The sequence below is a fragment of the Polyodon spathula genome, chromosome 3 (assembly GCF_017654505.1).
Source record: "Polyodon spathula isolate WHYD16114869_AA chromosome 3, ASM1765450v1, whole genome shotgun sequence".
NCBI classification, from domain to species: Eukaryota; Metazoa; Chordata; class Actinopteri; order Acipenseriformes; family Polyodontidae; genus Polyodon; species Polyodon spathula.
Genome location: NC_054536.1, coordinates 12,851,529 through 12,865,604, shown reverse-complemented (window position 1 = coordinate 12,865,604; position 14,076 = coordinate 12,851,529). Strand labels below are relative to the sequence as shown.

The 14,076-nt window shown below is 36.9% G+C and overlaps 1 protein-coding gene across 1 annotated transcript; it reads left to right on the top strand.

Moving 5' to 3' along the window:
- The first annotated feature begins 360 nt into the window (after positions 1–360).
- LOC121312737 (zinc finger protein 622-like) lies at positions 361–9,135 on the top strand. The gene is made up of 7 exons (XM_041244462.1): positions 361–487; positions 1,799–2,398; positions 3,840–4,070; positions 4,650–4,812; positions 5,013–5,128; positions 5,560–5,703; positions 5,978–9,135. Exons 2-7 carry the CDS (start codon positions 1,801–1,803, stop codon positions 6,109–6,111), a joined length of 1,386 nt encoding a protein of 461 aa, XP_041100396.1. The 5' UTR covers positions 361–487; positions 1,799–1,800; the 3' UTR covers positions 6,112–9,135.
- The last annotated feature ends 4,941 nt before the right edge of the window (positions 9,136–14,076 follow it).

Below are 14,076 nucleotides of genomic sequence, written 5' to 3'. Positions count from 1 at the left end.
GTTTAGCACTTAAATGGGAGTCACTATACCTCATATCTATTGTTAAAAATGCCTGCAGTTGCAGACCGTTCAATATAGAGTAATAGTATAAGGTCAAACTGTTCACCTAAGGACATTATTGTGATAATGTGGTTTTCTAACAGGAGAAGAAGAAAAAAACTGTACCTTAGAACAGCATAGTATATTCAATATATTTGCATATTAGATATGCTGTCGCTGAAGCTCACCCTTAGTGTGTCATTCCTTTTTCTCTCAGACCATGGAAGTCTGTTAAAGACCATCCTCACCAGTAGGGGACAGTCTTTCCGTAGTTGAAGTCACTTTTCTTGCAAAGGGCCTTGAGTTGAATCTAGGGTTACCACCCGGAAGACGTTATATGTGGGGGAAACGGAGACTGCGAAACGTGCTGTTGCTGAGTGTTGTGGTTATATAACTTGACAACACAAATTTGTGTAGCTACAGGGTTGGTTAAGAACTTTTACAGTTGGTGAGTATTGTTTGTTTGTTAGCAATACTGTACTATAGTAACAGTTGTAATTAAGCATTGACTTGCCATGACTAAAAAAAGGGATTACTACGTAGCAGCTAATCTCCTTTGCCATGTACCTGTAAATTGTTTTTGTTTTCGGGTTATTGTTGCAGGGCTCGATATAACGAGAATATCTATATATGCCAAATTAACGGATTTGTTTTCTTTTACATTTTCAGAGCGGTCGCTGCAAAATACTGTGATTTAAAAAAAAAAAAAAGTGGTACTTTTTAAACCATATGACTTTATATGATGGGAAAATGTATGTTTTATTGACTGTCCTGTCTGTTATGAATGGAAGCTGTTTGATCAGGTCAGGATAATAATCACTGGTGGTACTGTAATCCTATTTATTATAAATGTTTTCTGTACCACCGTGATTCACAAGTCATGTCAGGTGTACAGTAAGTTTGCAGACCATTCAAGTAATAGCTGTGGTAGGCAAATATTAAGGTTAATGCCCCCTGACGTCATACTCAAAGTTGTTGAAATTAATATTTAATAAGACCTTGCAACTACTTACGAGTTATTTCTCAGGTTTGACGCCAGCGTCCAGTTCCCAATTTGTCTCAATTTAAAATATAAATTTGATGGTAAGGGTAAAAAAAAAAAAAGATTAAAATAACATTGTTCGCGGAGATGGGTTTCACAGTTTATACGTTGATAGATCTTGTGTGTTGAGAACATGTTTTTTCAGATGATTTGTGAGAGATATACAAGTTCACAATTGTTTTTGAGTTGTCGTTTTGAGGCCTTAGTGCGACCAGTGAAACAGAAGAGCTCAGCCTGCAGCCTCAGAGTCATTGTTATTCAATAGGCCACGCTTTGCCCCACGACTATAATTTAAAAAGGAAAACAGTAGTACGGTTTTGTAAATCTATAAAGAACAAAAAAAATAGCCTGTTTTCATTTTTTTTATGCAACACACTGGCCTTTTAAGCTCTTCGAAGAGTTCTACCGTAAGAAATGTGTTCGAGGCCTAATTGCAAGATGACATACAACTTGACTGCTTTTGATATCGGTAATTAAAATAATGCCAAAGACAAAGTGTTATTGAACAATGGAGGCAGTGTTTGTTATGAATAATGATGATGTTGGAATTTAAACTGTTAGTAAGTGTGGTGTTGTGTGTGTATTTTCTAGTGATTAACCATCTTCTACAATATACTAAATATTGTACTCCAGTCTGCATTTACTTAATTTGATCACAATAATGCCAATAGTAAACAGCGCTTCACTTCAGTAACACATCATCCTTTTAATTTGCAGCCATGTCCTCTTACACCTGCATCAGCTGCCGGGTGGTGTTTGCTGATGGCGACATACAGCGTGCCCACTACAAGACAGACTGGCACCGGTACAACCTGAAACGCAAGGTGGCAGACATGCCCCCTGTCACGGCCGAAAACTTCCAGGAGAGGGTTATGGCGCAGCGGGCAGCGGTGGAGGTTCAGAGCCAGGGCGCAACCACCCAGTGTAGCATCTGTGCGAAGAGATTCTCCACGGTCAACGCCTTTGACAACCACATAAAGTCCCGGAGGCACCAGGACGCTGAGAAGAAGGCATCGCAGGCTGCCCAGAAGGAAGTGGAGAGACTGAATGAGAAGAACCTGGAGAAGGGGCTGGATCATGATGCCATGAACGCTGCCATCCAGCAGGCCATCAGGGCCCAACAGGCAGGTTCGCTCAAGAGTAAGCCTGCTCAGGCATCAGGAGCTGCCAGCCAGAGCCAGCCCTCATCACAGGAAAAGAAACGTCCAGACAAGCCACCCAGGCTTCAGTGGTTTGAGGAACAGGCTAAGAAACTAGGGAACGAGCACATTGAGGGAGAGGAGGAGGCAGCCATGGAAGATGTCCCTGAAGAGGAAGGTAAGAGGTGCTTAAGAACTTCAGGTTTTTTTTTTTTTTTTTTTTTTCCAGGACCCACTCCACAGTTTTGAGCTACATCATCTAGGCGATACCCTGCATAGTTTGTGCAGCCAGTCGGTTGATAATATGTTTTTATATTGTGGATGCAATAATAAATTAAAAAGATTAAGTTAGCACACTGTCGGATGCAACATTTTGTTTTTACGTGTACTTTCATTAGCTGTGTTCAATTTGTTTTCTTAGTTTCGATTCTGATGCACAACTACAAATAGCATCTCTTTAAAAAGCTTTTTTGGTAACAATGATTACCAGGCATATCCCTTTTACTGATGGACATTCTCAAGCTTTAAAACATTTGGGTATACAGTTTTATGGTAGTACTCTATGGGAAATGCTAGACCTACCTTTACATACTCTGGCAGTATATGTATAATTCAGTAGTTTCATTGATTTATTAACTTAACTGATTAATCAACAATTTGTAATGTAATGCTATAACCAGAATCTGTGGCTGTATTAAATAACGTGTTGTCGCATGTCATGGTGATGTGATGGTTTATTTTTTTTTCTTTTTCTGCACAGTACTAATGGCTCTCTGGTTGTGTATACTGCTCTTGCATCACCCTATAAATATATATATATATATATATATATATATATATATATATATATATATATATATATATATATATATAGAACATAATTTAGATCTACAAAATGATCTTGGAAAAGTCTACCAAAAGCCATTATAGTGGTACTGTATTTAATGTTTGATTTCAAAATGTCACATTTTTCAATTTGTCAGTTTTTCGTTAAGTATGTGGAAAGCGACAAAGAGGTATGCAATTCAATATTTTAACGTAACATTATTCATTAGGTTTCGTTCAACTTTATTGTGACAGGATGACAGAGGGCTGAGGCTCAGAGACAGAGTAAAGGCAAAAATAAAGTTCTTTATTAAACAAAGTAATCAAATTAACAGACACAAGGGTCAGCAAAAAGAAGTTCAAACACAAATAGTCAAAGTAAACTTACAAAATAAATGGTTTAGTTCCAAGTCTTTTAAAACAAGACGCTCCTTTCTTCCAAACACAAAAACTCTTCAACACAGAACAAACTACCAAACAGAAAAACACCTCCTCAGCCAGGGCCTCTCCCCTGGCTTTTATCCCCAGTGGCTGGAGCCCAGTTAATCAATAATTACTAATCATTCGATTAGAACTCCAGCCACATTCTCACATGTGTTCCTGGCAGGGAGGAATTTAACCCCCTCCCTGCCAGTTCCAAACACATTCGTATAGACAGGGCAGTTCCCAGTCACAATAGAGTAACGCAAAACTTTTGACCATAACTGTACATCCTTGGCAGGGAATTTGTCACGAAGCAGAACTTGGATGTTCTAGTTCTAAACTGCGATGGTATTATCTCCCTTTTGCATTAGACACATGGGAGGATTTGGAAGATCTGGAAGATGAGGAAATGGAAGAGGAGTCCGAGTCAACACATTTAGAAGACACGCCTCCTGGTGTCATAGCAGTTACAGACTGTCTCTTCTGTTCCCATCACTCTCGTTCCCTCATGAAGAACCTGGCCCACATGACCAAGGTCCACAGTTTCTTCATCCCTGATATAGAATTCCTGGTGGATCTAAGGGCTCTGCTCCGGTATCTTGGTAAGTGTCAAACCAGGCTCTTTCTGTCATTCATCAAGTTCTGATTTTAATGTGTTGCTTTTTACTTCATGAATAGCACACACCTGATTTTGCAGACGCTGGTGTTGGAATTTTTACATTTAATATATTGAGAATTCTGTTTTAAACGCTTAAACAAAACACATTACTCAACTAGTAAGAAAGTTACTGTTTTGAAAAGTGAACTTTCAGCATCCTTTCAAAACGATTCAAATAATTAGGAAAACTGATATTAGAATAGTTTATCATGCACTCTGTGTGATCAGTCACAGGTGTGTGAGACACCATTCTTATCTAATTAGTTAACCCCGGTGTTTAAAACTTTGCAGTCCTATGTCTGAGCAGGTCCGACATTACAATTTTCTCTTTCCAGTCCAATGTCGGACCCTGACCTGATGAGCGCTGAATACATGGACTCCAAAGGGTTAAAGAGCAAACTTTTTTTTTAACCGTTTTATGTCCTTGGCAAAAATAAAAAAGCTTTTATTAGTCATTTACTGTGTGTTCACATGCACACACTCTAGAAGTGACAAGTATGATCATTTTATTTATTTTTTGTAGGAGAAAAGGTTGGAGTGGGAAATGTCTGCCTTTGGTGCAATGAAAAGGGTAGGTCATTCTACTCAGCTGAGGCAGTTCAGGCTCACATGACTGACAAGAGCCACTGTAAACTGTTCACAGAGGGAGATGCAGCTCTGGAATTTGCAGATTTCTTTGATTTCAGGTAAGAAAGGTCTTAAATACATTGTTGTACAGAATTTGTTGACATGGAATTGTAATGCAGAGTAAAAGGCAGAACATGAAATAAACATGTGCTTTGTCATATCCAGCAGAACATCTGGAAGTGTTCTTGAGTTCTTTTGTGTTGCCACTAACTTATGCATCATCCAAGTACTAATCTAAATGTATCTGTATTGCGTTTAGGAGTAGTTATCCTGACCAGAAAGAGGGAGGTGATGTTGAAATGCAGGATGAGGAATTGCCAGATGAAAGTAATCTTGAATATGATGATGAAACATTGGAGCTGATCCTCCCGTCAGGTAGGCATATACTGTAGCAGTCCTTGTGGAAACCCATGGGCACCTTTTATTAGTGTCTTCTGTCTATAGTTGGAGCTATCATCTCGGTGGTTCTGTATGATTTTGAACACATTCCTCAGGAGACTATGTGCTTGAAATGAACAGTGGAAGAATGTATGATTCTGCTGGTATCTGTGTGGTAACAATCACTTTTGAGAACATATGAATTGGCCATTTAATATATATGACTTCTGCCACAGATTTTTAAAAAATAAAACAAAACAAAAAAACCCTTGTAGACATGGCTTCTAACAGCTTTGTGGGAGGAACTGCACAGCTTTGAATGGGAGAACAGAACAAGCAGATGAATGTGAGTTTGTATGAGGTTGTTATTTATGCCATACAATCCTGCTTGTTGAGTCAATGTGTGACAAGTTATTTGTTTGTACCAGGGGCAAAAATTGGCCACCGCTCTCTGATGAGGTACTACAAGCAACGATTTGGTGTATCAAGAGTCGTAGCTGTTGCCGGCAACAGGAATGCAGTGGGCAGGGTATTGCGCCAGTACAAAGCCTTGGGTTGGAGCAGTGATATGGGTAAGTGTGCCATTACTGTTACTTGGTATGGATTGGTCAGTTTAGAAAATTGAAGCCTGGTCCCAAGTATTGATCAGGATTGAGAGAAGAGATTATAAAATGTTTTAACTTAAAAAAATAAAATACTTGAAATTTGCTCTGCTATTCCCCTTTTTAATAGTGAACTGGTTATTCTAAATAGAGATCAATATTAAACAAAATAACTTCTGGGCATACAAATATTTGGAGCGTGTATGTGAAGAGTAAAACATTTTTAATGGATTTTCCCCCTCAGCTAAAGATGCATCGCTGTCAAGACAAAGAGACATGCATTACGTTCAGAGGATGAAGTCAAAGTGGATGTTGAAGTCTGGAATGAGCAATAACTCCACCAAACAGATGCATTTCAGAGCACAAGTCAGATTCTAAGCTTGCGACTCGCACTGAAATCAACTGCATGAAGTTGCACATGTGCAGACTAATAAGTGCTGTTCACACTGCAAATTGGTTAATAAAAATTATAGTGCGAATGATGACAGTGTGACAAGTTCTTCAGATCAATAATGCCGTATGACTTTTGAAATTACATAACGGTTTTATTGTAAATTCTATATGATGGAAAGAAGAGTTGTACAGTATAGTTTTATCACACTAGTCATTGCAAAAACTAAGCATCTTTTATATAAACCCTCTCTCTTTAAATTGATTTACATTCCAATATTGATTAGGTACACATCTTGCAGAATCCTTGATAAGTTGAAATTGTGCAATTGCTTGCAGTAATATTTTCAATATAATATATATCCGGTTTACCATTACAAAGATAACACTTTTGGATTCCAGTGGTCATTCTTAATTGAGACCTTGTGGGTTACAATTTTATTATATGTCTAATACCTGTAATTAAGGAATCAATGTTCAAATTCAAGGGTTGGATACCAAATATACTACTTTAAAGGCAAAGCTCCCTTTTGTACATATAAATAAATAAAAAATCTAAAGTATGTATTTGGCAATTTAGCAGCCTGTGGCCATGTAATATTAGACATCTCAGAATCTGCAATGTCCGCTAAGATATCGAATCCCCCAAAAATATATTTTAATGCCTATTGACAAGTAGTTGGCCTTAAATGTATATGTAGAGTACAAGGTGGTTTAATTTAATCTGGAACGACCTAATGCAGTATACTGTATGTATACTTGATTTAAACTGGTAAGGTCTGGACAGCATGTGCCAGTAGTGCATTGTATCAGCCATCAGATCTGGGTGTGCGGATGTGAGGATCTGGAGGAAGGTGTATTGAAAGCACTATTCTGTTGCCATCCAGCCACTTGTACAAACAATGGGACAAGTGTATTTAGAAAGAAGAGTACATTAGGAATTACATATTTTCTCAATGTATTTAATTCCTTTCAGCAGATTAATGCATTGTTTGTTTACACAGTGATCCATTAATTCCGACCAGTTCATTCTTTAATATCAAACATTATCTTAGTTTTGTGCCAAAGCCAAACTATTGATTAGCTCCCAAGCCAGATTGCAAAGAGACGCTTTCACCCCAGTTCACAGCTTCCTTTGCAAAGCTTGATGAATTTGGTTGACGAACCCCATTGCTGTTAATATTAAATGTCAGAGATCAATTCTGATTTCTATCCAAGGCATTCCGAATAACACGTTTGACCTTGTGTTTGTGATATTGATGTCAAGACCGTACTGCTATGTGCTCTGTCTGTCTCAACTGAATAAAACAGAAACAATAATATGTAAATTAATCTGCTCTTAGTATGAATATAGTGCCACCAAGTTTGATATGTTTTAAAGTACAAACTTTACAATGCCTGCTTATTACCTGAAAAGTGTGTGTGTGTGTGTGTGTGTGTGTGTGTGTATATATATATATATATATATATATATATATATATATATATATATATATAAACACACACACACACACACACCATTGACAATGCCTGAAACAAATATTTTGCCTTTGTGCCAACATTTCTTTCTAAACATTGCAGTGCCACTATCTTTCCATTCAAATGATTTAGTTTTAAAAAGCTGGGATTCACAATAATACAGTTGTATATTTAGAGTAGTACTTTATATATTAAGCCAGTTATAAAAAGTAAAACATGCCACCTATTATGCCATGAATCTAGAGAAATAAGATGATGACTTTGGCCTTTAATTGACACTTAATGTTGTTCATGGAGAGAATGTTGTTGGGACCTGTATGGAAGTGTTAACACTGCTATCCCTGATATTTTAGGGCTGATATGCAAGATTTGCATCCAAATATGCACCCATTGCGGTTTTTCCAAACTTTATGCTTCAGGAGTGGATTTCAGATTTCAACATGAAAGGCCATTTCCACTGTTTTATATGTTTTGAATTGGACAAGTGGAGATAGCGTCAACGGGTAAATGTGATCCTAGATTGTACGTGTGTAGAACTTTGGAACCAAACCCTGAGGCTGAATCCAATAATAAATGCAGCTCCCTGAATGCAAAGGAGCAATTGATAAGGAAGGCACATTAAATACTAATTATATTATAAAACAGGTAATTTTAGCCATTCTTTCATTAAATTGCTTCTGTTTCTGGGAGCCTTTTTTTGTTCTGCATTTGTCACATTTTACATTGAGATGACAAAATTGGCTTCTTTGGATTTCTGTTTCTAAATCAATAATGCTTATTACAGTCAAAGATGCGTTGGCAGTCTCTAAGATGGACTAAAACACATAGCTGTTAAATTTTAAATCACAGGTCAAACGGACATGTTCCTGCTGCCAATACAACTCTAGAATGCATTGATGAGAATTTGGTTTTATTTCTGTAATTTAGAAAATAGTAAAGAACAGAGCTATATTTTATAGTGATGTCAAAATATGTATTTTTAGTGCTGCATATTCTCTTCTGGCTCAGTATGATCCATTGTTCTCTACTCAAACATCCTCAAAATTTTTCAAGATGGAAATGTGGGCACCACTTATTTGTCCATGATATTGCTTCTGGAATTTTTCTGGAACTTTATATTATAAGGGTTGAATAGGGGTTATTATGAACACTTTCATCAAATTCATAACATGCCAAAATGTATAATGGAAAGGGCAATTGATAGCACAGAAAACTGTTATAAAGTAATAAATTCATGAAGGTTATCCATTTGTTAGTTGATTGTGAAATGCCTGGATAGAAGCAACGATGAAATAGTTTGAAAGAGCCATGATAGTGAATGCCTGACTTGTGCATAGCATATACATTCCATACTACAACTTAAATTACGGATCACTGTGCCACAGCTAACAAATAGTGGGGGAAGGCAACAGCTGCAGAGGGTAATGACATCAGATAGTAAACAAACTGACAAGTCGTGTGGTTCATTGCCTTTGTGAAACATTATTTCCTAATAGTTCCTAATAAAGATGTTTTTATCTATTTCAACTGTCACATTTTCCAGGCCTGTGTTATTGTCCTCATGTAATCTAGTTTGTAGAGTTTCTCGTGATTATCAAAAAGCAGCACTGTAAAAGAATCCCTTTCTTCTGCCGAATCATCAGTGGAAGTAAACAGTCCATTTCCATTTTTTCTATAATCAGTTTGTAATAACACATTTTCGTCTTCTGCTCCAGAGACAAACATGACAGAATAGCACTGACCTATCATATAACATCACCATGTTTTCATTACATTGACTTTATGTTCCATAGATCTCTCACTTTACTTCAAGGTAAACTTCAGCCTCCAACACCAATTTTTCTATTTTTCTCTCTAAATTTACAAAACCATTAACAAAATCCTGCGTCTTTTCTAGGCAGGTATCTAATGCTAAAGCTTCCAACTGGATAATCTTAGTTGGACTGACTTAATTTTAAGGTATCTTTCACATATGCCAATTAAGTTATTTTCCAGCACCCCAGATAAACCAAAGGACATGTGGACAAACATTATACCAGCCTTGAATAGTAGATTTATCAGTACTGATCGCAATTACCTCTACTAAAACACGAGCACACGTGAAATAAAAAAATAGAAGAAAACATTTTTTATGTATTTATAGTGGAACCAAGCTGTCCAAGATTAAAAACAGGACTAAAGGGGGCAAACGACTGTCTGCAGTGTATTTCTGGAGTCTGATGCTAAAAGATGAGATTGAATTTAGTAGAGCTATGACTACAAAGACTTTACCCACATGCTAAATATTCCTGTTACTTGCAGACAAATCAAACACCTGCTCAAGTTGCCTTGGGGTCCCTGGGTCAGCCATTGAACATTCTGGTCAAAGAGATGCAGTAGAAGAATGTTGTGTATCTCTAAACGTGAAAATGTAGTTCTGTGCTATGGTTATGTGCATGGTATATACTGCCAATAAAAACAGGCAGTTAAATATTACTGGTTTATTTTATTGAGTATTCAATTTGAAAAACATAATTACATTTTGAAAAAACAAAAAGAGCGATAAATAATTGCAAACATTTCATCCCAGTCAGCTTGTCCAAACAGCTCGCCCCTTCTCTTCCTTGAACAGCAAGATCCTGAAAACACTTTGTTAGCTGTCACTGTTTAGTTTGTGACTTCAAAATAATACTCTTAAGCAATCATTGGATAGCATCAACTGCAAAGCTAGAGTAGGGATAGCAGTACATGGCACAGTAAAAAAATAATTACTGTAAAGACTATCGCTTCCCAGCTGAATATATGCACAGGATCAGCTACAGCTAGACTTTAGAGCACATTATGGTATGGATTAGGTCTGCACTTACCCTGAGTGATTATGATAGCATGCCGCTGCTGCTGCCCGCTGTTAATGATAACACTGGGAGGATTTATATGAAAGTATGGCGTTTTAAAAAAAGGATCTGGGAAATAGAAGAAGGACAATGACAATAGAAGCTGTATCACTATATCACTCAGTATCTGGAGATTACTACACTATACATTTGGGATTATTCCTAACATTTAAGAGTTGGTAAGGAGAAGAAAGTGTCTGGTTTTTGATGTTGGGATTTCGTATCTTTAGGAACTGATTATTGTAACTCACTCTATGCTTGATTTCCAGGTACTACGGCTCACAGAAATTAGTTCAGAGTGCTGCAGCATGTTTTTATTAACCTCAGCCCACTTGTCTTCCCCATACACATTTTGAGATCCCTACTTGTGAACCATGATAAACACAGGACTGCGCTTTACTGAAAGCTTGTACAGTGGCATTGCTGTATTGAGAGGGCATGAATGGGGCCAGATCGACACATTCTGAATCTTTCAAAACAGAATGGACTCTTTAAAACAGTAACACACGACAAGAAAAATAAATAAATAAATAAATAAATGAGTGGAGGAAATTGAACACTGCAACTTGTGGTGGAGCAGGGACTGATGAGCTGTTACTGTGCTGCCACACAATACAAAGAGAACAGATTAATCATTCTATTTGGTTATGGCCTCTTTGTCTTCGGCAGAGTTTCCACTTCCTTAACGATCAATGTATTTCTAAATATTGGTTAGGCACTCAGCCAGGAAAAGTCTGCAAATACAGTCTTACATCACTTGAATATTTAGCAGGGGAAATAATGCAGACGGATGATGCAGCTAAAAGGGCAATGCGTTAATAGATTCTCTGGCTAAGAAAACCCACAGAAGCTTAAAATGACAGTTCCCATTAATGCTAATGTAAACGGGGGGGGGGGGGGGGGGGGGGGGGGGGGGGGGTAAATAATGCATCCTCTAGTATCTAAGCTGCTTTTTATGCCTATAACTATAATTGTGTGCTAAGGTGTGCACATAGATGGCATGGAAAGGAATTGTGCAATTATAAATCTGGTTTTCTATTCACATTTTGTTTTCTTCATACAGTACCTTCCCAACTACAGCTCTGACCGATAAAATACATAAGTATGTGGAAAGATTTTAACCTTATCATCTTGTACTAGACAACTTGACAATAGTGCATTGCTTTAGATAATGATGTCTGGAAACCTTTAATGTCATGGCTAATGAATCCATAAAAAGCATTTCATTTTAAATCAAGGATTTTATTTATTTTTTTGGCTCAGCAATGTTTGAAAAACTACTGTATCAAGATAAAATCGTATTACCTAAGAACATAAGAAAGGTTACATCGGACCATCTTGCTCGTTTGTTTGTCAGTAGCTTATTGATCCCAAAATCTCATGAAGCAGCTTCTTGAAGGATCCCAAGGTGTTATCTTCAACAACATTACTGGGGAGTTGGTTCCAGACTCCCACAATTCTCTGTGTAAAAAAGTGCCTGCTATTTTCTGTTCTGAATGCCCCTTTATCTAATCTCCATTTGTGATCCCTGGGCCTTTTTTCTTTTTTCAAGTTGAAAAAGCCCCCTGGGTCTACATTGTCAATACCTTTTAGAATTTTGAATGCTTGAATCAGATCACCGTGTAGTCTTCTTTATTCAAGACAATAGATTCAATTATTTTAGCCTGTCTGCATATGACATTCCTTAAGCCAGGATTAATTCTTGTCGCTCTTCTTTGCCCTCTTTTTAGAGCAGCAATATCCTTTTTGTAGCAAGGTGACCAGAACTGAACACAATATTCAAGATGAGGTCTTACTAATGCATTGTAAAGTTTTAACATTACATCAGTTGATTTAAATTCAACACTTCACTATATATCCGAGCATTTTGTTGACCTTTTTCATACCTTCCCCACATTGTCTAGATGAAGACATTTCTGAGTCAACGTAAACTCCTAGATCTAGATCTTTATTATAGATTCCTTCTTCAATTTCAGTATCTCCCACATTGTATTTATAATGCACTTTTTATGGCCTGCATGCAGTACCTTACACTTATCTATATTAAATGTAATTTGCCATGTGTCTGCCCAGTTCTGAATGCTCTCTAGATCATGTTGAATGACCTTTGCTGCTGCAATTGTATTTGATTTAAGTGGGGCTTTTCTGGGGGCTTTACTAAAAACCTTAGAGAAAGAAGACCTGTATCAATCTTTAGATCAGGTACTATGTGGGCAAGAGCAGTAATTCACTTTCTAGGCTATACCGCTGTGCATTAAGCATTACCTGGGAGTGCCAGACTTCCTCAGGATGAGTGGGCAATCCAATTTCCTGTTTTATTCAATCCTGATCTTTCTTGAGGTGATTCCCAAGGAGGCACAAGTAGTCTCATCTTATTTTAATTGAGACCACAGTGAACTAAACTGACCTTATATTTAGCCAAACCTTAGTCTCATCTAGGGCGAGCCTTGCAAGCTAATATACGTTTCATACAATTTTAAAATTAGATACTGTTTAGTTAAATCATTGCCACCAGAAATAAATGCAACTGCATCTCATTCACTAATTATCAGCTGCAGTACACTATCATGAACAAACTCAAGGTTATATCTTTGTCAGACTTCACTGCAACTCTTTTTCAAGCAAAAGACAAATACCAACTAATGTGTCTTAGAGTGCACCAAGTTCTGCATCATCAGATAATGCAACTTTACACATACAGCTATAGCTAAAACTTTGGCATCACCTACAATTTTAGGATTGAGACAGCATTTAAAAAAAAACCCTCTATGAACAGAATTTAGATATTTTATTTAACATTGCATAATCAAATTTATATTGCTAAAGTCTACCGGAAGCCATCATAGTGGTACAGTATTTCATGTTACATTTTGAAATGTCACATTTTTCAATTTTTGGCCGGTTCAATTTTTTTTTTTTTGTTCAGTATATGGAAAACTTCGGTATGTAATTCATTATGTCAGAGTAACATTATTCAGCAGGTTTCATTCGACTTTACGAAGCAAAGTGAGTTAAGTCTATAAGGTGATGCAACATTTTTGGCCATAGGTGTATATTGAAAAAAGTTGATAATTGTCTGCTTTAGATCCCCCTATTAAGTTGCCTGTTTGTGTGCTTTAGCCATGCTTTAATCATATGGCTTTGGAAACCTAGAAAAGCAGTAGCTACCTACTCCTACAGTTCAGAATGGTCTTTAGAAATTATGAACAAGGCAACATCCTGCTCTGGTAAAATGATCAGCCCATTAGAGTCAGGCATCACTCCAAGGTCTCACCAATCTTCATGCTTTACAGAGATTTTAAATATGTATGTAAAAGGCTTCCTGTAGTTTTGGAAGCTTTAAATATTAACATTAAACAAGATATTGATATTTCAAGTAACAGAAAGTAAGGAATGTAAACATTTCATAATATGTAGCCGTCATAAACTATGGATTAAGGAAGGCTTTTCATGATTTGTTTCTTTTCTATTATCTATTACATGCTTGAAAATAACCATATAATATCTATTAGTGAGGTTTTTGAATCATAGAAAAACTGTCTATAATTATATAAACATAAAATGTTTTACACAGATTTTATTGAGTGATTATGTTATGGAT